At 40.1% G+C, this 25,343-nt stretch overlaps 1 protein-coding gene across 1 annotated transcript; it reads left to right on the top strand.

Moving 5' to 3' along the window:
• Window positions 1-477: 477 nt before the first annotated feature.
• XAB2 (XPA binding protein 2) lies at window positions 478-23,065 on the top strand. Its single transcript, XM_063448396.1, has 19 exons — window positions 478-566; window positions 2,181-2,329; window positions 5,230-5,353; window positions 5,497-5,694; window positions 6,499-6,633; window positions 6,919-7,083; window positions 7,727-7,871; window positions 7,957-8,108; window positions 8,512-8,631; window positions 9,754-9,885; window positions 15,048-15,179; window positions 15,428-15,541; window positions 15,659-15,821; window positions 15,942-16,132; window positions 18,864-18,986; window positions 19,793-19,970; window positions 20,861-20,963; window positions 21,362-21,465; window positions 21,862-23,065. Exons 1-19 carry the CDS (start codon window positions 543-545, stop codon window positions 21,921-21,923), a joined length of 2,514 nt encoding a protein of 837 aa, XP_063304466.1. The 5' UTR covers window positions 478-542; the 3' UTR covers window positions 21,924-23,065.
• Window positions 23,066-25,343: the final 2,278 nt, after the last annotated feature.

Below are 25,343 nucleotides of genomic sequence, written 5' to 3'. Positions count from 1 at the left end.
AAATATCACTTGAGATATGAATTTCGTTTCCAGGATCTGTACACAGGATTTACTTTACTTTTAAACAACTGAGACTCTTTGATTATATGACTCTAGGCATTGGATACAAGGTGTTCCCATCATTGACAATGGGTGTCTGACCCTTATAACATGGCAGACAAATACCAAGTTTACTTCATATACTGGCAGACAAGTAAACTAGACTAAAACAAGGTACAAATCGAGGCTGGCATGACTATAGCTAATCGAGACTGTGTAGGTTAGAATCCTAGCACAACCTGCCATTTTACAGATTATTAGAAAAAGGGCCTGAAAGTATAACCTAAACATAAAAAGGTTTTAGGTTTAAAACATCAGAAATACACATTACACTCAAGGCAATGCCCAAACCTAAAATGGCGGTCAAGGCAGCACGGACATTCAAAGGAGGACGCATCACGTGACGTGGACGAGGGTTCCATCAGAACTAGTCGCCGGCAGTGACGTTCGATTCGTGCGCCGGTGGAACGTTGTGACTGTGTGTGGTTTAGCCCAGCAGTAACATGCCGGAAAAGCAGATCATATTAGTAAGTGTAACTATTAAAGGAGGGGACTAATACAATTCGTATAAATAGACGGTTTGTGCCAGTGGTGGCTAATCTTGAACTCTACTAAGTGGGACTGCGTTCCTTATCATACCTAGCCAGCTACGTTAGGTTTAAGGAAGTTTTCTATACGAGATGTGTGTCTAGATTGTTAAAGTGATAACATTATCTATTACTTTTTTCCCCAGCAAATAGTTGTATTTCTGTACACAAATAAGTAATTGAGTATTGATTCCTTGCAAGAATGGTCTTAATTTAAAGGGACACTGTAGGCACCCAGACCACTTCATCTAATTAAAGTGGTCTGGGTGCAGTGTCCCTGTCCCCCTTGGTCCTGCAATGTAAAACATTACAGTAGTAAGACTGCCTCTAGTGGCTGTCTACCTGACAGCCACTAGACATACTTCCTGCAGTTTCAGGGAGTATGAGTTTCCATGCATGTGCATTATTCCCCCCATGCGCCCTCCCACCCCACCTCATCGTAAGACATTGGAGGAGGAAGACTGCAATCACGGCGATGGAATTGGGTAAGTGAATTAAAGTACCACTATAGGCACCCAGACCACTTCAGCTGTAAACAAACTGCTATGTTTACAATAGGGTTAATCCAGCCTCGAGTGGCTGTCTCATTGACAGCCGCTAGAGGCGCTTCTCACTGTGAAAATCACAGTGAGAAGACGCTGATGTCCATAGGAAAGCAGTGAGAAATGCTTTTTCCTATGGACTGATTGAATGCGCATTCAGCGCTGACGTCGGAAGAGGGAGGAGATTTCCCCAGGGCCAAGGGAGGCCGGCGCTGGAGAAAGGTACGAGTTTAACCCCTTCCTCCCTCTTCAGCCCAGCGAGAGTTTGACCCTGACAGGGGGGGGGGGGTTCCTGGCACTATAGTGGTCCTTTAAGGGTTATTTTAGCTCTTTATGCACCAGGGGTGGGAGGAATGGGGTCAGAGGGGGAGCACTATAGTGTTAGGAATAAAACTTTGTATTGCTAACACTATAAATTTAATGTGTTAATCCAACACCGTGACCAATTCTGCTTGGCTTTGCTGACTCTGCATGACTTTAGAAGTGGTCATTGTGGTAGGAGGCTGGATGTACAGTATTCTGTTTGAAACACTGAACATCCTGAGCTATTTTTGATGGTGGTGTACGTGAGGGACAGATCTATGTAAGTAAAATCACCGTGGCCTGCCTCTGGCCACCAGACTCTAGTGCTGATGTCTTTATCAAGGGTCTTTGCAAATTATGTAAAGTCCCCAGACAGTGAAAGATCTGCTTTACGTTGCTGTTGTTTTGGCTTGTGCTTAGAGTATCACTTTAATGTAAATGTGAGATGGAGCTTTGTGGCACTGCTGCTGTTTGAAATGTTTTTTAATGGATGAAAAAGATTATGGTAATTCCTGTTTTTATCTTTATTTGACAATTGGCTGCCAAATTTAAAATATTTTTTTGTTTAGTTTAATTATGACCGTTGATGCCATTTACAGGCGTTAACAATCTAAAATGCTGATTTAAAATTGTTGCCTATGTAGGAATCTATCAATGTATTTCATTGTTTGCAGCCATGCGTGACTTACATTTTTACTTTTTTATGCAGGAGGAAGATGACCTCCAATATGAGGAGGAAATCCTACGCAATCCGTATTCAGTCAAGTGCTGGCTGCGCTATATAGAGTGTAAACTCAGTGGGCCAGTTCATGCTCTCAATCTGGTGTATGAAAGAGCCCTGAAGGAGCTACCAGGAAGGTTAGCTTAAATAAAATAAAATAAATCACTCAGTCTCGGTGACTCTGTCCTCTCGTGGTTTTCTTCTTATCTCTCCTAACGCTAATTCAGTGTCTCCTTTTCTAATGATACCTCCTCCCCTCGTCCTGTCTCGGTTGGAGTCCCCCAAGGCTCCGTCCTTGGTCCCCTTCTATTTTCACTTTTTATACTGCCTCTCTTGGCAAACTTACTACCTCATTTGGATTCGACTACCACCTGTACGCTGATGACGCACAGATATATCTCTCCCCGCCGTCCTTCAACATGTCACTGCTTGCCTTTCTTCCATCTCTGTCTGGATGACCTCCCGCTTTCTGAAACTCAATCTCTCTAAAACTGAGTTCCTTGTCTTTCCTCCTCCTAATACTGATCCTTCTCTTTCGCTCTCCCTTCAAGTTAGTGGTATCCACATCAATCCATTATTGCAAGCGCGCTGTCTTGGCGTCATACTTGATTCTGACCTCACATCCAGTATGTTGCCATCTTAAAAACATAGCCCGCATCCGCCCCTTTCTTAAGCAAGATGCTACCAAGGAGCTTGTCCATGCTCTAGTAATTTACCGCATGGATTATTGTAACCCTCTCCTAATTGGTCTTCCCAAAAGCCGTATTGCCCCGCTACAGTCTGTAATGAATGCTGCCGCCAGACTGATTTTCCTCTCTAGTCAGTCCTTTCACACCTCACCACTTTGTCAGTCCTTACATTGGCTTCCTGTATCCTATAGGAGTCAATTCAAAGTGCTAACCCATACATATAAAGCATTGAACAATTCTAGCCCCTCTTATATCTCTTCACAGATCCATAGGTATGCCCCTTCTTGGTCTCTCCGCTCTGCCCGAGACCACCTCCTGGCCGCTGCTCGCACCCGTACGGCCAACTCACGCTTGCAGGACTTCTCGCGGGCGGCTCCCTTCCTATGGAATAGCCTGCCTACTGCCATCAGACTCTCCCCTAGTCTTCAATCGTTTAAGAAGTGCTTTAAAACCCATCTCTTTAGGAAAGCGTATGGCCTCCCAGAGTAACCTCTACCTCACATACCTGTCTCTTGCTCTCTCCTAAAGAGCAGCACTTTACTCTCTCTTCCAGCTCTGCTTAACTCCCACCTTATTTGATTGCTATTTCCTGTCCTAATGTGTTTTATACCCCATTTCCTATAGATTGTAAGCTCGTTTGAGCAGGGTCCTCTTCAACCTATTGTTCCTGTATTTTTTCTTGTAATTGTCCTATTTATAGTTAAATCCCCCCTCTCATAATATTGTAAAGCACTACGGAATCTGTTGGCGCTATATAAATGGCAATAATAATAATGTTGATTAAAAGTAACGTACTACATGAATAATAATATCCCCGATAGATAACGGGAAAGTAGGCTACAGTGATTGTGTTTTGTAGTTATTAACCTACTTTATCCTTGATTTCATGAAACATCAGGCTGGGCAATGAAGTAACATGAACTGTGCTGTCCCAAGTGGCATCTTCGATTTATTTAAAATAAAATAAAAAATAGATATGTCCTCTGAATCTATTTTTAAGTATGTGCTTCTTTACATACTTAATGTTCCTTTTGTAAAAAACTAAAAACAAACCTACAATCATGAATCTGTGTATTAAAATGGCACTTAGTACTCTTTAAATAAATTAATATCAGCCGCTACCACACTCTAGTTGGTATCTCCCAAACCCACCTACAATCACATGCAAAAAAAATTAGAGAAATGTTAATTTCTCTACTTTTTTTTTTTTTTTTAATGTTTCTTTTTGTACCTACATGGTGCAAGTTGGTTAGATGCTTGCATCAATTCTTTACACAAGAGAACTGTATGGATTCATCATAAACAGTTCATTGGTACCCTTTATGCTCCCTTTATTCTGATGTCGCCATGCAACTATAAGAGGCAACACGCTCGAGGATGCAAAGAATTTGTGTAGATGAAATAATAATAATTCTGGGATTTGTAGGTGTTTAATCATTCATTTATGTCCGCAATGTTTTCTCGTAACAACAGAGAAGACATAGTTCTATACATTGTATATTAAAAAACCCAAAAACTTTAAAATATGGTGCTACAAATAATTAAAATGTACTCTATTATAATAGAAAAGCTGCACTTTATACTGTGAAAAAAGCTCAAAGCACATACCTCAACAATAAAGTGCGCTGTATGACAATACCAATGATACTTAATATTTAAAGTGCAAATATAAAAACAATGTATATATTCTAAAATAATGCTAGATAACATGTGATCTAAACTGAAATATTTAATAAAGTGCACTTTGCCAAGACAGACAATGTTATGTAATTCTGTGCAAAAAATGGAAAGTGCTACCCCGCAGTATGTGCTCCATTCAGTATAAAACTCAATTCACATAAATAAAATCCAGATATGCTTGCAAAGATGTCCCTATGAGGAATCCCAAAAGAAAAACGCTTACAAGAGGAGAGCAGTGAAGTCTGCTCTACCTGTAGTAGCTCCATTAAGTGCATGTGCAGGCTTGAGACCGTGATGCAGATAAATAATCTTTATTATTAAGACACTGGTTAAAATTATAGGATAGGTTCCATTTCTGCAGATTTCTCCAAATAAGTGGATATTCATCTAAAAGACATAATAAATGCTTTACCATAATATATAAAAGATACCAGAGACATTATAAAGATTTTAAGGTAATATAAAACGGGAAGACTCGTTTATCCAAGTGACAACTAATGTATCATTCTTGTATACCTCTATACCACCATAAACACAAAATGGCAGAATATTGAGCAGTGACACTGCAAGGGCCTGATTTTTAGACACTAAAATTGCCTTTTAACCAAAAATGTTTTTTTTTTTTTTTTTTTTTAAACCTCCTCCTGCTATTTTATTTCCATATTTAGCTACAAGTTGTGGTATGCCTATTTAAGACAGCGCAGAAAGCAAGTGAAGAGGAAATGTATCACCGATCCAGCCTACGAAGAAGTAAACAATTGTCATGAGAGAGCCCTTGTTTTCATGCACAAGGTAAACGCATTTATAGTATTTACATCTCAAGGGAATCTGTGCTTTAATACTTAACTTTGCCCCCTTCCCATTGTGGTACAACCTTGCTTAGTTTCCATGAGCTAGAGTCTGCTCTTTAAAACTCTATTAATAACTTCTCTTAGATGCCACGAATCTGGTTGGACTATTGCCAGTTCCTTGTCGATCAGTGTAAAATCACACGTACTAGAAGAACATTTGATCGTGCCCTGCGTGCTCTTCCGATCACCCAACATCACCGCATCTGGCCACTGTACTTACGGTTTGTTCGTGCCTACCAACTTCCTGAGACTGCAGTCAGGGTATACAGGCGATATCTAAAGGTAAGCATGTGTTGAAACAGTGGGATCAGTGGGGAAGTTGGTGGTGGTATGGTATTGTTAGAAAATCTTGTTTTAGCAATATTAGTGGTAAAATAGAAACATGCAAGTTGTTGCTATTTAGTTTTTGAGAATATCTCTTAACTAATATTGCCCATATTTATACATAGAGGTTGGTTGAAAGCTTATTTGCAGAACAGGTGAAAAATATTTGCAGGACCAGTTTGTCCACCTGTAAGCCTTCTATCACAGGGATGCATTTGACCGTATTTTCCTCCTGTATGTGTGAGATGCTTAGTCCTTATTGTTTGGTGTGTTTTATTTGTATTAGTAGGATCAGAAATGAACCCATATTACAAAATATTTTTAAAAACATTCAGTTTATACATGATGTAAATTGAGCCACTTCAGTCAGTGTTGCCCAACAAAAGATACAGTTTTTATTAATTTAGAAAATGGTTGTTTGAAAAGAATATTATTTGAGGGAATTGTGAAGAACAAACTATACAATTGCATTATTCCCCCAAACATTTTATTAGCAGCAACAGAAAGGGTGTCGAAGTTACATATCTGAGCACCCCAAGTGACAAATTTAGATAACTTTGATTTATGGGTCACTGTAACTAAATTTGAAAGTCTTCATTTTTATCTTATTTTATATTGGATATTTTTAAACTAAAATGTCCATGCCTATTCTCAACATTTCCCAGCTTAGTGAATTAATTTCATATCGATGAAAGGAAATGATTAAAAACCTTTTCTGTGGGTGAGCTTTTAACTTCTATGTAACATTTTCCCTTGTCACAGCTTTCACCAGAAAATGCAGAGGAGTATATAGAATACCTGCGGTCAGTTGACAGGCTGGATGAGGCGGCCTCCAGGTTGGCATCCATTGTCAACCAGGATGGCTTTGTATCAAAGGAAGGCAAATCAAATTATCAGGTACAGTGTGACTGGAAAGGATGGGGCACCTACTGGGGAGGACTCAGCAGAGGAAGACAATTTTATGTAGTAAGGCTTGGTAAACTAGTATGCAAAAAGTCTGTGAAACTAATGCATCGAATGAACAGCAAAATCTGTCAAATGTTAATAAAAATGATTATGTATATTTATGGTGTGTAATGAGAATAATTAAAATCTGTTTATATTTTGCTTTACAAATTGCAGCATCTAGAGCAGAATAGATCATTGGTAAATAAATGTGTTCCTTGTTCTTGTTCCTTGTAGCTGTGGCAAGAACTGTGCACGCTGCTTTCTCAGAATCCGGGTTCAATCCGTTCCCTGGACTCTGCAGCCATTATCCGAGGTGGACTCACTCGTTTTACTGACCAGAGAGGCAAGCTGTGGTGTGCTCTTGCTGAATATCACACTCGAAGTGGGCATTTTGAAAAGGTAATGTATGTTAATTTAATGTAAAGGAATATTAATGCTTCAGTTTATATGAAAGAACATTCAGGGCTTAAACTGCAATGTGTATTGCGCAAGACATACATTTTTGTGTATTTATTTGTCCTAGGAGTTCTGCACCTTACAGCAGACAGGAAGTTTCAATCTTCTCTGCGGACTTTCTTGTCATTGTCATGATTTAAATTCCGACTGTTTTCTGATTGGCTTATATTACCAAGCAGGGTGTCAGAAATAAACTGATTTCATGTAAGAGAGGTTTTTGGTCCCCACCCCCTCCCTATTTTCATGAACCTTTTTTCCACAATGTAGGGGTTTAGTAGTAAAACTTATAGCAGTCAGATACCATAAACTTTACAGAAACATTTGAATTTTGTATTTGTGATATGTAACCTAAATGCCATTTATAATGAGGCATTTTTGACCCCTTAAACTTTTCCTCTAGATTGGCCATGCCAAATAGGTTACCCCATCACTGAATTCCAAGTTAATTTTAGAGGTTGTTTTGTTTTTCCCCCCTTGCCTTAATTCTTCTGCAGTGATCTGGGAGGAGGGGGTTTGTTTGGGTTAGTTGTCATTATACAATAAAGTATAACAGATTATGGTTCTCATTGAAACTTATTTTCTGTAGGCTCGTGATGTCTACGAGGAAGCTATTCAAACAGTTACTACAGTTCGAGATTTCACGCAAGTGTTTGACAGCTATGCTCAGTTTGAGGAAAGTGTCATTGCAGCCAAAATGGAGACCGATAGCGAGATGGGGCGAGAGGAAGAGGGTGAGAAACATTCTGCCAGTGTTATTTATTCCTCTACCTTTTATGTTGTACTTTGTCAATCATTCTTCCTTTTTTCTCTGGTCAGATGACCTTGATCTAGAGTTGCGATTGGCTCGGTTTGAGCAGCTGATAGAGCGTCGGCCTCTGTTACTAAATGGAGTATTACTGCGGCAGAATCCACACAATGTCCATGAATGGCACAAAAGGGTACAGCTGTATCAAGGCAAACCTCATGAGGTATATGTTCTTAAATTATTACTGTGTCAAAGACTACTTCCTTTAGTAGTATTGTCAAAGGCTTTAAATAAACAATTTTAGGCATTGTTTTATTTATTCTCATAATTTACATTGAGTACTAAAATGCTTATTTACTTAACTCTAAAAATATTTTCAGCCCTTCTAGTGTAAGATTTTCTGTGTGAATAACTTGGGCATTACTATTACTTTTTGTACTTTGTGTAATATTTAGATTTTCTGTTTGCTTCACTTCTCTTGAGATGATGTAGATTTGTTGTTTGTTGTACTTTATTATGAATATAAAACAAAGTTTTTTGTTTTTTTTTGGTGTTTTTTAATGTGTGATAGGAGCATTAGTTTTAAGCACTGTGTCAAAAGAGTTGTTAATTTGTATTCCCGTTAGATTATAAACACATACACTGAGGCTGTTCAGACTGTGGATCCAGCAAAAGCAACAGGAAAACCCCATACACTGTGGGTGTCGTTTGCGAAGTTCTATGAGGACAATGGACAGATAGATGATGTGAGTTTGCTTTGGCTGTTACATATTTTTGGTTTCTCTTTCATTTAAAACTAGAGAAATGATCCTGTTATTGAACTATAACCGTGCAACAATAATTTATGATTATCAAGAGTTTGTCCCTGTAATAAAGCCTACGTATGGCAACACATAGTGTCAACACAAATTATCATTCCACCATCCTATGGTAATTTTAAATTGGCATCTACGTTTTGTATTATGTTATACTCTTTCTAGTTATATTATAAGAAAAATAAAAATATGAGTGGAGTAAAAAATTGTTTATTAAAGGAACACTCCAACCCCTATAACATTTTCATCTCAATGGAATAATTATGTGGGCTGGTGGTCCTTGTGCTTTCTTAACTTGTTACCCTTACCCTCCATTATCCTACCGGCACCTGTCTGCTCTACCCATTTGTCTCCTCCTCCAGCAGTGAGACTGATCTGAAAGGTTTTTCTTTTCCCCATTGGGTGCTGATAGACTGAGATGACCTTTGTAAGGGGGTCTGGAGTGTTTCTTTAACTTATGAACTTGTTTTCCTTGGGCATATTGTTTATTTTGTATCAGGCATTTTCAAAGCACATTCCAATTTGTATATAGTGAAATGCATGCAGCTTATCAGCACAACCCAACAGAATGGAGACGTCCTGATTGGCTGCTGATAATTACATGGCCTATAGGTTTATTCGCTGAAAATATGTTTTCATCTCACAAAGCTGCTCTGTTAGGGAATATTGAGTAACTTACCTCAAAGTGGAGGTTGACAGTTTTCCCAAAAACATGCTCCATGTGTGCACCTCACATTGCGTCTGTCAGACAGAAACAATAAGTAAAGATAAATTACTCTGCTATATTATCGGTTTAAAGAAGATAAATTCTAAAAGACTGCGACACTGGTTTCAAGATTTTGCAGCACAAACACTGACTGTTATAATTTTCAGAGCTGTATAGAAATATTTCTGTGTATTGACACAGTGATGTTTTATCATTGAAAACATGATGTAATCCTTACTCGATTGCTTATCTTTTAAATTTATGCATTCAAGGCCTTCCGTAAAATTTCAATAAAGTAAATTTGTTTTGGGGTATTTTTTTCCTCACTCTCTCTCTTCCTTCATTAGGCAAGAGCAATCCTGCAGAGAGCCACCCAGGTAAAGTACACACATGTAGATGACCTGGCTTCAGTCTGGTGCCAGTTTGGAGAAATGGAGTTGAGGCACGAGAATTATGATCAAGCCCTCCGCATATTAAGGGTGAGTCTCAGAGAAGTTTTTTTTATTGGGGGAGATAACTGAGGTAATGCTGGGAAAAGTACTAGATTTAGAGTGATGTAATTTATATACCGTATATACTCGAGTATAAGCCGACCCGAATATAAGCCGAGGCCCCTAATTTTACCCCCAAAAAATGGGAAAACTTATTAACTCGAGTATAAGACTAGGGTGGGAAATGCAGCAGCTACTGGTAAATTTCTAAATAAAATTAGATCCTAAAAAAATTATTTTATTTGAATATTTATTTACAGTGTGTATATGAGTGCAGCGTGTGTGTATGAGTGCAGCGTGTGTGTACGAGTGCAGCGTGTGTGTACGAGTGCAGCGTGTGTGTACGAGTGCAGCGTGTGTGTACGAGTGCAGCGTGTGTGTACGAGTGCAGCGTGTGTGTACGAGTGCAGCGTGTGCAGCGTGTGTGTACGAGTGCAGCGTGTGTGTACGAGTGCAGCGTGTGTGTACGAGTGCAGCGTGTGTGTACGAGTGCAGCGTGTGTGTACGAGTGCAGCGTGTGTGTACGAGTGCAGCGTGTGTGTACGAGTGCAGCGTGTGTGTACGAGTGCAGCGTGTGTGTACGAGTGCAGCGTGTGTGTGTGTACGAGTGCAGCGTGTGTGTGTACGAGTGCAGCGTGTGTGTGTGTGTACGAGTGCAGCGTGTGTGTGTGTACGAGTGCAGCGTGTGTGTGTGTACGAGTGCAGCGTGTGTGTGTGTGTGTCTGTGTACGAGTGCAGCGTGTGTGTGTGTGTGTGTACGAGTGGAGCGTGTGTGTGTGTGTGTGTGTACGAGTGGAGCGTGTGTGTACGAGTGGAGCGTGTGTGTGTGTGTGTACGAGTGGAGCGTGTGTGTGTGTGTGTACGAGTGGAGCGTGTGTGTGTGTGTGTGTGTGTGAGTATGTGTGCAGTGTGTGTTGCAGAGCCTTGGTGGGGAGTGGGCAATTTTTTTTATTTTTTTATTATTTTAATATTTATTTTTTATTATTTTATTGGTAATATTTATTATTTTCTTTTTTTTTGTCCCCCCTCCTGCTTTATACATAGCAGGGAGGGGGGCTCCTTCCCTGGTGGTCTAGTGGCATTGGTAGTTCCGTGGGGGGGAGGAGGGGGCTGTGAGAGAGCGTTACTTACCTCTCCTGCAGCTCCTGTCAGCTCTCTCCTCCTCTGCGCCGGTCCGTTCAGCACCTCTTATCAGCTCACACTGTAAGTCTCGCGAGAGCCGCGGCTCTCGCGAGACTTACACTGGGAGCTGACCGAGGTGCTGAACGGACGGCGCGGAGGAGGAGAGAGCTGACAGGAGCTGCAGGAGAGGTAAGTAACGCTCTCTCACAGCCCCCACAGCCCCTTGTCTGTATTATGGCAATGCAAATTGCCATAATACAGACACTGACTCGAGTATAAGCCGAGTTGGGGTTTTTCAGCACAAAAAATGTGCTGAAAAACTCTGCTTATACTCGAGTATATACAGTAATTCTTTATTTTTTTTTTTTTTTTTTAATTCTTTATTTTGGTTGTGCATTTATGAAAATCACATAAGCGTTCAGTATGTCACAGCATTGTAAACAAGTTTCAGTACTATACTTTTAGAACTGGGAATGACATTTGAGGAACATGCACATTTTTATTGTAATGTTTAAACAAGCTTTAACCATTTAGTTGCGAAAAGTCCCGTTAGGTACAAAGTAATGATGAGTAACACGAAAGTTAGCGTAGATCTCCTTTAAATGATAAGACTAATACGTTAGCTTAGACTCTGCTGTTAGGTACAGGGGGCACATTACAGATTGCTATGGGCATCTGAGACAGTGTTATCAAGGCATATTAGGTAGGCAGACATTAACATTGTGAGAGTGAACGACTGAACACCAAATTGCTAACTGTTTAGGCTCATACTGGTAAAATTTTATGCTTGCCATGAGATGACTATGTGCATGAAAAAGAAAGCATTAATTTAACCGGCATACAAACGAGAAGTAATATAAAACAAAGAAACAAGAGAAAAACTCTTTTTTTGGGGGGGGAGAGGGTCAGTGTTATACCACTGCACTGTCTTATCAAGGCTTGGATCAGGTATAAGGCAAGGTGATCAGTGAAAACAAGCTGTATGTTGATGGATCTGTATGGGGCTGATCACCCTATGCCCGTTAATGGCATGCTGCTAAGGCTAGAACCCACAAGTTCACCTCTTTGTAGGGAAGGGAGCCACCAGTCCCTAGTGCCTTTGCGCTCCCGCCCTGCTCTGGCTGCATAGCGGCATAGTCCAGTTACCGGACCGTGGTCTCTGGGTCTTCTCAGTGCTCGTGCTCTGTGTTGCCCGGCGTGGCTGAGCTGGCAGTATTCAGCAGGACTCTGCGTAGTCAGCGCTGATGCGGGGATTCGTGTAGCGGGTTGCAGCTGGACGAGATGCTTTAGGTAGGTATGCTTTTGGGAGTTCGTGTCTGCACTGGTGTGACGGGCGAGGTGTCTGTCTGCTGCACGCTTATTCAGCTGGTGAGGTAGTCTCCGCGGCTTTCGTCGCTTAAAGATTGTCGTGTTGTCTCGGAGTGAGTGTCGGCTTTTAGGAGGCTGCCCGGGTCGCTTCTCAGTGCGTATGTGTTCTCCTCTGGCAGGCTGTCGCCTTCTGCGCCATTTTAGGGCCTTGGTTGCCAGGGGGGGTTTGCGTTCTTGTTGGATGCCTGCTTGCTCCGCTGTGAGAGTGCAAGTATGAGAGTTGTGTGCCTGGGCTTGCTGCTCTCTGAGTGCCAGCTTCTCCCAGAATTTGGCAAATAGCGCATCTAGTTTGGCAAGGAAGTCAGTCCCCTCCATAGGTCGAGCATGTGCGAAGGCGGCCATTTTGCCGGAGTTCGCCTCTTCCCGCCGTCGATGGAGCTCCCTGTTTGGAGTTTTAGCAGGTAGTTGGTCTGTCACGCTTTGACCGGGATAACCCCCACCGGTCCGGGGGGGGGAACAGGGTGTATTGTCAGCTGCCCTTCAGATGCAGGGTCGGGGAGAGCGGCCGCCTCCCCCCAGTCCCCTCACCTCTAGGCCGCGTCTGGCCAGCATAGCCTCCCGGTCTCCGAGGTTCTTAGGACGGGTATCAAGCTTGTCACCAGGTCTCGCTTATTACGGTCAGCGTTTCCCGGTTTGGTTTTCGGCTCAGGTTTGGCAATAATCAGCAATATTAGGGCCCATTAGACGGGAGCCCAGCTTACATGCGACCGTTTGGCTCGCTGGCTTAGCCCCGCCCTCTCAGTAATTCTTTATTTTTGAAGTGTATAGATAGACATACAAACTTGTACGGACATCATCAAGAGTAAATGCGACAGTCATTGCATATATTATTATTATTATTGCCATTTATATAGCGCCAACAGATTCCGTAGCACTTTACAATATTATGAGAGGGGGGATTTAACTATAAATAGGACAATTACAAGAAAAAATACAGGAACAATAGGTTGAAGAGGACCCTGCTCAAACGAGCTTACAATCTATAGGAAATGGGGTATAAAACACATTAGGACAGGAAAAAGCAATCAAATAAGGTGGGAGTTAAGCAGAGCTGGAGAAGAGAGTAGAGTGCTGCCCTTTAACCCCTTAAGGACCAAACTTCTGGAATAAAAGGGAATTATGACGTGCCAGACATGTCATGTGTCCTTAAGGGGTTAAGAGAGAGCAAGAGACAGGTATGTGAGGTAGAGGTTAGTCTGGGAGGCCATAGGCTTTCCTAAAGAAATTAGTTTTAAGGCACTTCTTAAACGATTGAAGACTAGGGTAGAGTCTGATGGCAGTAGGCAGGCTATTCCATAGGAAGGGAGCTGCCCGCGAGAAGTCCTGCAAGCGTGAGTTGGCCGTACGGGTGCGAGCAGCGGACAGGAGAAGGTCGTGGGCAGAGCGGAGAGACCGAGAAGGGGCATACCTATGGATCTGTGAGGAGATATAAGTGGAGTTAAAATTATTCACTGATTATAGGTATGGGTTAGCACTTTGAATTGACTCCTATAGGATACAGGGAGACAATTTAAGGACATATATCAGACCAGACATGTCAAGAGATTTGCACTTTTTTATTTATTTTTTTAAATGTATTTTATTTTAGAGAGAGTTTCACATTACAAGTGTTTTGCAGTGCAGTGGTACAGACAGAGTGGCAATGACATATGATGTAAAAACAGGCATATAGCTAAAACTTAAAGTCCTGCTAAACTGCACAATTTTAAAGTAAGAATAAGAGAATTCATGCTGGGCATACATGTATAGGTACAAATTAAACTCTAGATATGAATTCTTATGAAAAAAATAAACGGTAACATATGTAGCTGATTAGCTGATGGAATTATAAAAGACAATTGTGTTATCCGGCTTGAAAAAACATTGATAAATGTAGGCATATAGTGTAAAGATTAACACAACTGAGTATATATAAGCCACCTAGGGGCCCCGGATCTCAATAAGTTGCCATAAAAGTAATTTGACTGAGAATCTGTGGCATTATGTACAGACAGGCACGAAGAAAACAAGTGGGTATAATAAATAGCTGCATATATAGAAAGCCTGTGAGACTAGCAGCAACATGGCAATTATAAAATAGCCTATCTCCTCGCTAAGCAATGGCACATCGGTGTTGATCTGTTCACTGGAGCCCCATGAGAACCCCGGAACCACTGGCCTTCACAGGAACTTGCACTCCAGCTTCACTGTCCCAGACATTAACAAAGTCCGGGCCTTTTTCCAGGGAAGCTGCAGCTTCAGACGTTGCTGCCGCAATACCGTCTCTGTGTGTGTGTGTGGGCATTGAGGGGGGCATCCACCCCGTTTGGTTGCCTGCTAGCATAGTGGCCAGGCCCTGCCCCCAGCGTGATGTAATTTATAATAGTTTATGCTAATTTAGAACAATGTCTTAGGACTTCTCCAGTTGAAACATTTCAAAAAGGTTTCAAAACCTGTATAAAAGGAAGATTGAGCTCTGACCCATCTGAATAGATTCTATGTATTCTTTTGCCAAGGAAAAGTACTAATGCAAGTAATTTATTTGCATTTATTTTGATCCCATTGTACAGCGCTATGAAATTTGCTGGCGCTATATAAATAATAATAATGTGGGCCTGCTGTATTGTAATGTTTCCTAATGTGGATGTTGCATGTAACGTTATTAATGTCCTTTTTTATAGAAAGCCACTGCTGTACCTGCCCGGAAGGCAGAATATTTTGATGCTTCTGAGCCAGTCCAAAACAGGCTATATAAATCCCTACGGGTCTGGTCCATGTTGGCTGATCTAGAGGAAAGTCTTGGCACCTTCAAGGTATGTTTCCTGTTTAGTTCACTCAGTGGAGTTCACACTTCCTCCGATCATTAATCTGTAATAAGTAAATGTTGTTGCTATGCACACTGAGACAGCACAAAAATACATTTGTCTTTTAAGAAACAATGTTTTGCATCTAAAGTGTAATTTAAGCCGTTGTTCCCATTATGCATACACCCATGGTATAGAATATACTATACTATAGATATTAGTTGCTAATGCCCTGTCATTATAATTTCTCCCTTTAGTCCACTAAGGCTGTATATGATCGGATTATTGACCTACGGATAGCGACTCCACAGATAATCATCAATTATGCCTTGTTCCTTGAGGAACATAACTACTTTGAGGAAAGTTTCAAGGTATGTGGAAGTTTTACTATATTAAGCAGGACAAGTGTGGAGCAACGGGAATTCTGTTATAGTATAGGGGATCAAGGGATGTGCTTAAGTCTATTATCTGTTCTTTCTTTGTCCCAGGCCTATGAACGTGGAATTGCTCTGTTCCGGTGGCCCAACGTCTATGACATCTGGAGCACATATCTTTCCAAGTTCATTGCTCGATATGGTGGAAAAAAGCTGGAAAGGGCTAGAGATCTATTTGAACAGGCACTGGATGGATGTCCACGCAAGTTTGCAAAAAGTATGAGGCTGGCTTGAGATCAGTGTGTTTTAAAGAATCAGTTGGTCAGTATGTATTTATTAACTGAAGGTGTAGCATAAAGCTTTAAAGTGGTTTTGGTATTATTTTCTTCCCCATCAGATATTTTCCTCTTGTATGCCAAGCTGGAAGAAGAACATGGTTTAGCTCGGCATGCTATGGCCTTGTATGAGCGAGCCACTCAGGCTGTTGAGCCTGTCGAGCAATATGAAATGTTTAACATATACATCAAGAGAGCCGCTGAAATTTATGGGGTCACGCACACACGCAGCATCTATGAGCGAGCTATTGAGGTGATTGACAAAATCTTTCTTACATTGAATTAATGTACATGTTTCATCACTGATTTATGAATGGCAGGATTTATGTAAATGAATCTGAGTGCTGGAGATGTTTTTGGACTGTGGATCTCCATGATGTGCAACCTGCCTAGAGGCTCTATATGCATTAAGATATTTGTATTTTTTTTATTGCTGCCCTGATGTAATTTTTAAGCATTATTCACTAAACACTGTATGTTGTAGAAATGGATTTCCAATTCTTGGATTTATGAAAGCTATATTCCGGTCCAAAACTGACCGAACCTGTACCAATCTGCCGGATGCATGTGGTGTCTGGTTCAAACTCAGAGCTTTATAGAGTATAGGATCCAGAATTTTTACAAAGCACTGATTTTAAACTAAATAGAGGTCTGTGGGATGCACATTCACAAATTATTGTTTAGGTTTGTGCAAGTGAACGATAATCTGGATTACTATTTCCCTCGTAGCATTCAGCTGGCATATAGAAAAGAATTCTCAGCAGTGGAAGAGTTAAAAATGTGGGGGCTGGTCAGCACTTGTGAGCCAGTTGCCACATTAAGAGGGAATGTGACATACTCATTTATAGAGAATGTGAACTTTAAAAACAAAACCATTTTAAGATGCAAGAGTTTGGTTGTCAAGCATTTTGCTCATTGTTTGCAGTTAGAAATAAACATTTTTAAGTAATATCATACGAGGTGCACGTAAAGCCTCATGTGTTAATAATGTATGAAAAGGGTGGAAAAGGCATAGGAGCAGAACATTACACAATTCTAGTGTAATTTAGATAATGCATTTATATTATGCAAAAATTAAATGGGTTTAAAAAAAAAAAAGATTGTCTTAAAGGGCTACTCCGATCTCAATGACCACTTATGTGATTTGAAGTGGTCGTGGTGGTAGGAGCCTGGATGTGCAGTGCTTTTTTTCTTGAAACACTGTACCATCCAGAGATATTGGCAATTGTGCACTGGGGACTAGTTGCACCCCCAACACACGTAATTTAAGCAGCATGGAACTCTGTTCTGGGCTAAAAAAAAAAGAGGGGTCACTATAACAGAGACTTCTCCAAAATAACAGGACCCTAAATATTTATGAAACGGTATGTATTATGATCCCCATTAAATAGGATCTGACCAGAGCGTCGCTGGCTATATTAGCCTAATATGTTTATTTCATTTTTAAAAACCCTATAAGAATATATAGAAATAATAACACTGATTGACTGGGATATATAGCTCACTGAATTTATGCTTGATCCCTTGTATGTGAAAAGCCTAGCAAATATGCTCTCCACATTAAGGCTTTCAATAAAGACTATTCCCAATATAAACATAACTCAAGTGTGACAAGGCCTTTTTCACTTTTATATTTATCCAGAACTAATTGGTTTATCCAGAACTAATTGGTTGTACTATGCAATCACTGGGTGATTTTAGCATTTACTCGTATCATCAATATTATTATTAAGAGGAAGCAAAAGCACCTTTTAAGACAAAAAAAAATTAACAAATTGGGCTTATATTCCCAGGGTCATATCCTTTGCAATGGGGATCATAATACATCTTTTCTCTGTTCTGGGCTGCCTAATGTCCATTCTGTGCATAATTTACGTCTGTAGTCCGCGCACGCTGCCAACAGACTTAACTGCTTTTCCCTTGTAGGGATAGCTAGCAGCCCTTCCTACCTGTCCACTCCACTGCTATATTTTTCTCCCCCAGCCCTCCTCCTTCATTTACTACCTTTCCCCCTTTCTTTGCATGCTCAAAGCGCCCTTTTATGCTCCGAGCCTGTGAAATCTCTGAGAAGCCTTTAATTGTATTTTGACACAACTCCTGTGACGTCATTCGGAGTGCGCCGAGCAGCGTTGGTAGCATTGCCCGGTACTGGAATAAATTTTTTTTTTTTAAACCACTCTTTGATCATTTTTGTATGGGGGACATATAGAATAATGCAAATAGGGCATTATTCTATTCAGTACAAAAAAGTGTAAGAGAAACCTTTGTAAGTTCCTGCATTTGGGAACTTCGTAATGAGTAGGAAGTGACTGTGAATCTTTCATCTAATCAGAACACTCAGTGAGGAACAAAGTATATCACTGGTAGCAATTTTATTTAGAAATAAATAACACTGCTGTGACTGGCTACTATCAGATAACACAAGTATGACCGAGCCTCTCAAACTGAGGATTTGTGTGGCTTGTGGCCATCTATCCAAGTACATATGTTTTGTCAAGGGGCTGAACAGTTTCCACCTGTGTGATGTATGTAACCGAAGGCTGTGCCTATAATTTCAGCGATTGTTTGGGATGTAATTGGCCAAGAAGGAGTTTAGAGCTGTGAACAATTCCTGATTTATTTGTAAGCTGAAAATCCAGTAGTATAAACTGTGTTCTAGTATGGAAGTGAGCAAATGGTAGATCTGCAGATGTATGCAAAGCATTATTACAGTTTTAACCCCTTAAGGACACATGACATGTGTGACATGTCATGATTCCCTTTTATTCCAGAAGCTTGGTCCTTAAGGGGTTAATTCTATGGCATCTGGAGGATCTACCTTTTGGCCAGCCCTTGATAAAAACTTTGGCTATAGATAGAGTAGGAATTGGCCATTGATTGTAACATGTAAAATGGCAGGTTATGAATGTTGCTTGGTAGAAGAATAGATATATGATGTGTGAGGCATGATTTAATAAGAAAAATATTTTTCTCTCTCCTTTCAGCTATTACCTGATGAACAGTCCAGGGAAATGTGTCTACGTTTTGCAGACATGGAGTGTAAGCTGGGAGAGATAGATCGAGCTCGAGCTGTCTATTCATATTGCTCTCAGATGTGTGACCCAAGGGTGAGGACCTTTTTAGTAACCTTCTTTTTATTTTACGTACAAATTCTTATGACATAACACTGTCTTTCTCTGTTGCTGCTTTCCTATCTGAGATCATTTCAACACTGTGTGCCCAAACTATATTTTTTGAAGTCCTGAATTATCTGGATATAGAATTTTTATTGCCTGACAGGCAGTTTATATTTTCACTTTCCCCCGACACAAACTAGCCTCAGGGTTGCTACAGGATGTTTTTGGTTCAGGGCTAGGGCAGAGAGCATGTCGTCTGCACCTCCAGTGGATGCAGACTTCAGTAATCGTTCCCTTGTGGTCAATAATAAGCCAGAGCCCCAATAATGGAAGGAGTAATTATTGTGGTCTTTCTCTATCGGAGGTGCAGAACACTTGCTCTCTCACTTGACTACAAGGGACCCAGGACCTCAGAACATCAGGGATTATTGCTTCTATAGCTGTAGAATGCCATGTGTGTATGATCATATTGTCCCATCTATTGCAAACAAACACAGCCAGGACACACCAATAATTTACACATTACAAACAGAGAGCATACACCAGGCACACACATTGTATTGCAACCAGCACACGCAAAGAAAAAAATTACTTATTTTTGGGCCATTTGTGTCACTGTTTAGATTTACCAATAACTCAATTATTTTTTAATCTAATGCTATCGGAGATTTCCAACATGGGTTAGACTGTGTCAGTGCTTATGACCAGCAAAAGGGGAAAATAGCCACATTATGGGGTAAGTTGCTTTTGCCTTAATTAATATGATTACCACTGTTTGCCTGTCATGATTCCTGTAGCTGACAGCTGGATTCTGGCAAACCTGGAGAGACTTTGAAGTGCGTCACGGAAATGAAGACACCCTTCGTGAGATGTTGCGTGTGAAACGAAGTGTTCAGGCCAAGTACAACACTCAAGGAACGTTTCTTGTATCGCAGAGGCTGAGAGTGGAAGGAGCAGCCAGTGAAGAGTCTAGAGGTACGTGTATACTGCTTCCACTGACCACAAAACAAACTATTTTGCTACATAATAAAAGTCCCATTCAGAAGTATTTAGAAGGCTCTGGACAATTGCCTATCAGGGTTATCCACTAACGTGAGAATTCAAAGTTAAAATCAAATGTAAGGTCATAACAGCCATACTGGGGGAACAAAAAAAAATCTGTCAGCTATGTTTTTACTGCACCTATTTTGGCCTTAAATTCTCACTTTTTAGTAAATAATGCTGCATCTATACAGATAGGGGGGGGGAAGAAACACTCCCCACACACAAAGCACTTTTCCAAGCTGAGAATAACGCCTTTTATAGCGTCGGTTTTCTCTTCTGTTGTATAGAATATTCATCATAATGCTGATTTATGTAGTTTTGTCAAGTAACAGGAAGCTAGTAATGAATCTGTGAACAGCCAGATAATGTGAGCCTCTATTTTTAAAATGTGCATTTTTTTCACCTACTTTTTGCTTTAGGAAAGTTTCAGCCAAACACTAGCCAGTCTATAAATTGCTAAACATACTACAAATAACACTGATCTACATATTAAAATAACTTGGTACCACAGTCCAGTCTGCAGTATACATAGTTCTCAGTCAATCTCTGTTTCTGTGACCACAGGTGACATTACAAGGACTCCATCAGGGCTTTGTTTTAGCATAAGGGTTTATGCTCTCAACTCACCCTGGCATGTAGCCGTTTCAAAATATCCTATAGGTCTGTGTCATAAATTGTCTTTTTCAAACCCTACACCACCAGTTTTCCTACTTGTGCTTTATTTTACTACCAAAGAGGTAATAGTGATACTTCTCTGCAAGCCAATAATCACACGAGTTAACCTATAGTATTTCATGCCTACTCCATCTCTCTTTTATCAGAGCCTGCAGATGAAATGCAAGCATTAGAACAAAGGGCAGCAGCTGTAGCGGCTGAGGCTGAGAAAGATAAACCACAGATCAAGGAGCGGATCCTCTTTGTCCGGTAGGTGACATGATGGCGGTTATGTATAAATTGTATTGCGTTTACCTTCGTGTTCGAGCTGATTTAGTGCGATTGCACCATTTTTATGTATAAAACCAGTTACTCCATACTTTAGTAATTTCAGTCCCTCTCCCATGGTTTTGTTGTTAGTGATATTACTGTTGACTGAAAATGTATATATTTACACCTTTTATATAACCTGTTACGTTGTGAACTGTGAATGGCATTCTCTAATTCACTCCCGCAGTGTTTAACTCTGCTACTCATAATGTGCATCATTTTATTTGTAAACTATCCTATCACATCCTCCCTCCCCCCTGTGCTTGTAGATTCATAAGAGGGCATGCATCTTCTCACTCCTTTTTCTTAACTGTTTTCATTTTGTTCCCAAACCACAGTTCTGATGCGTCTCGTACTGAGCTGGCAGAGCTCACCCTTCAGACAAATCCGGATGAGATCAACATCGGTGATGATGAGTCTGAAGAGGAGTTAGAACCGGATGGTGAGTGAGAAAAACTGCATACTATGGTTGTGTCTGCTGGCACTTTCATTAATATAAACCAGGCATAGATCTTAAATTGACACAAACCAAACAAATTGTTTGTGTATACTTTGAATTTCTCACCTTGAAATGTTCTCTATAAGCAAATAGAAACTTTGTGAAAAGTGTAAATATAGATGCTAAACAGCTAAATGGAACTAAAGATTAGAAGTTAAGGTATCTGGCTCAGATTTACATAGACCGACAATTGTGCTGGCACATTTTGTTGTTTGGAACAACATTGACCATACATCCAGAGGGCCTTGCTTGTGCACCAGTGGTGAAGAATGAATAACAGAGAGTACCTACTTATTCTGTTTTAGATATTGTAATGCTAATAGTCTTTTCTTCCCACAGAGGTTCAGCTGGAGCAAAAAACTATTCCTTCATCCGTCTTCTCTGGGATATCAGAAGACTGAGCCATGATGTCACTCACTTGCCCAGTTCGATGCGGTTATTAATAAAGACACACAGAGACCATAATTCATTCTCATGGATTCATTTTATATACAAATAATTGCAAAATCATTTAATATAGATATTTATAATAAATCTGTATGTATATTATAAATACAAGGTGGGGTGGTGGAAACACTTATCAGCTGTGGAGTCCAGACTCGCTGAAATTATTCCATCTACCCTTCACCCACTTACCATTATTCTGGAGCAGTAATATAAATAGTGTATGGGTACATCAGATGTCAGGGGTGTTGCCTCGCTACACAGGGGCAGCACCAACATCTATATTTTCACATTAACCTTTTAAGTGACAGAACAAAACACATAACTTGTATTTTTGCATTACAATACCCCTCCCATCTGTCAAAGAGTTAAGTATCACACAAAGGGAAATCATATTTCCCCCAAGGACACATCACCCCTGCATCTTGTAGCCAAGCGCTGTACACATTAGAACTGAGCATTCCGGTCATGACACATCAGGGGTGTGACCATTTACTGGTACCCAAGGATTTAGCCCTGATTGGTGTGCATATATACTACATAGGTTGGTAGACATTTTATGGAATTTGAGAAAGTGTAGAGTGCATGATGTAATATTTCAGACAAATTGTGCTCTACAGACTCAGTTACTGGAAGGGCATGGCTGCTCCTTGTAGTAGCGTGCTGCGGGCAGTGAAAACAAAGCTTTCTTACAACTGGGTATATTACAGAGGAGAGGGAAAAAAAATCAAGTACATGAACAGTTTCTCTTTAGGCATCTTAAAATTATTTTCGGAAAACAAAGAAAATCAAGCTTGTTAGTCACAATACAGCTTTGTACAGAGCCACTCATCTGTTTACCACGAATTCCATTAAGAAATAAATACAGGAAAAATGTTTTAAATTGTCAGGAATGCCTATTCAAAATGTAATTTTTCTTGTATGTTGAAGCCTGATAATGTAAGGGCACTGTTCTTACATTCTCTCTCTCTCCCCCCCCCCCAGGCAAACGCAAACCTCCCATGCAGAAATTTTGTACACTGTGCTATGATTTATCTTTAGTGAGGTCACTGAAGCAGTTATTCTAAAATAAAGATATGTATAAACCATGTAAAATTAAGAGCTGGTTAAGTACAATTATTACACCATAAAAGGAAACCATCTTCAGTCAATTTTAAAGTTGTTTTAATCTATTGCTGTCGTTGCTAATAAATGCTCAGCCTTATTTTAATAAACTAGGCAAAAAAGAAAGTGTCAAAACTGTATGGGACAAGAAAAGGGGAAAGGAGAATTTGAATCTTATTCCTTTCAAATAAGTTAATTTGGGATTACTGCCGAATTGTTAAATTCATTTAAAACTGGTTGCTAACCTTGGCATTCCACACACTTGTCAATGGAAGTTACATCCAAAAAGCAACCAGCACATTTGACCAAAATTCATACTGCGGTGTTAAGGAAGGATTGGGTTCTAGGTTTGAGCATTTATTGATTTATCAGGCCTAGAAAAATCATTCGCTTACTCACTAAATGGTTCTGAAAAACAATGTGCTAAGTTTTAAAACAGTATGACAAGTCTGGAAACTTTCCTTTTCCTCCCAAATTATGTTCCCAACTCTATTTTGGCTTTCCGGTTCCTGCATTTCACACCTGAGTTTGTAGGGGAGGGTTCTATAATTTCCTGCAACACATTAAAGGGACACTATATTTACCAGAACTATTTCAGTTTAATGTAGTTGTACTGGTGAGCATAGTCAGTCACTGCAGGCATTTTCATATAAACACTGTCTTTTCAGAGAAAAGGCAGTGTTTACATTGCTGCCTAGGAATACTTCCAGTGGCAGTCACTCAGACGACCTGCGCGGCCCCATCATAAAGATGAGTTTTTGCTGTGTTTAAGGGGGGCCAGAAACCTAAACCATGTTTAACACTATAGGGTCAGGAATAGACATTTGTGTTACGGACCTTATAGTGATCCTTTAATTAACATCATACCTTTTAGGACTCATTGTTATTAAACAAACTCAACATAGCTGTTCTGGACATCAAATGCCACAAGAAAGAGGAAAAAAAAAAAAATGAATGCAGTTTGGAACTAGTTTACACACAGTGCAACCATGTATTCCTAATAGTTTTAAACAAGCTATCATTTAAAAGGTAGCAAATGGCAGTGTAATGTAACAGGTTACAGAGTAAACCTAATGGAATTACTATTCCATAGTACCACTGCTGGTTAAATGGTTCCCAAATCAGTGTAAGCAAAGTCATTTAGCATATGAGAGACATTTCATGTGCACCAGGCACGTTTAAATTATCAGTGGCATAGATCGAAAGAACTTGTCTATCTTGCCCATTCTATAGCTAGGGTGTCAAATAGTGGCTCTTCCTATTTAGTTTCAGGATCTTTAAGAAAATAATGGGTATTGTCTGATATACAGTTGGATCATCTTGCATTAAAAAAAAAAAAAAAAAAGCTGCTTCTTGAAGACATGGTGTAGCATTTCTAATGCTCAGGACAAATTATGAGCCACTGTCCTGACTGGAGGAGAGCTTATGATTATCAATGATAAATGCCCAGGGGTTCAGTGTAGATTAATATTTGCTGGTCCTTTGTGAATAATCCCCTTTACCTGTCTTGTATAAATCACTCTCATACGGTACACTAGAGGCACCAATACAACTTAATGCATTTGAGGCTTTGGCTTCATTTAAAAAAATAAATAAAAATTTTTGCCGATTGCTGCACTATAAGCCTGCCTCTTCACTCTAGAATAAGACTTCCTTATTAAGTGTATTCACACAGCCCTGCCACTAACAGTACTGAGTGATCTGAGTTACAAAGTACCCTGTATTATAAAGAGTACACCCTGGGATACATAGAGAAACTATAAACAGGTAGTGATATCTTTACTATATTTGCAGCCCAGCTGTGAATTAAAAGCAGTCCACTCAATGCTGTTGGGGCTGAGACAGTATGCATACATTTGGTAAGGAAATCTTTCTGACATTAGGGGGTGCAGTTACTAAGGCAGGCTTATAGTGCAGATTTCTGCAATACCTTTATTTTGTTTGTATGCAAAAAAAACAGCATATTAATGAAGCCAAAATCTACTAAATGCATTAAATTTGTATTTGTGCCTAGAGTATCCAGTTAAGCAAATGTGGAGAAGAATACTTTACCCAAAACCTTCTCACGCTATACAGTGTGCTCTACTGCTTCTTGAATGCACTTTCCAGTCTGTTCTAGGGTGCTACATGAATAGATCATCAACTCTAAACTCCGTTCTCAACTTTATATTACCGTACAGCTTAAAAAAAAACACAAAAAAAAAACGAATACACCCACTGTGATTATCACTAATTCTGAAGCATTTGATATCAAGAAAAAACGATTTTTATAG

The sequence above is a fragment of the Pelobates fuscus genome, chromosome 3, assembly GCF_036172605.1.
Source record: "Pelobates fuscus isolate aPelFus1 chromosome 3, aPelFus1.pri, whole genome shotgun sequence".
In the NCBI taxonomy this organism is placed as follows: Eukaryota; Metazoa; Chordata; class Amphibia; order Anura; family Pelobatidae; genus Pelobates; species Pelobates fuscus.
The sequence above is the reverse complement of the archived record's forward strand: the minus strand, read 5'-3'. Positions and strand labels throughout refer to the sequence as shown.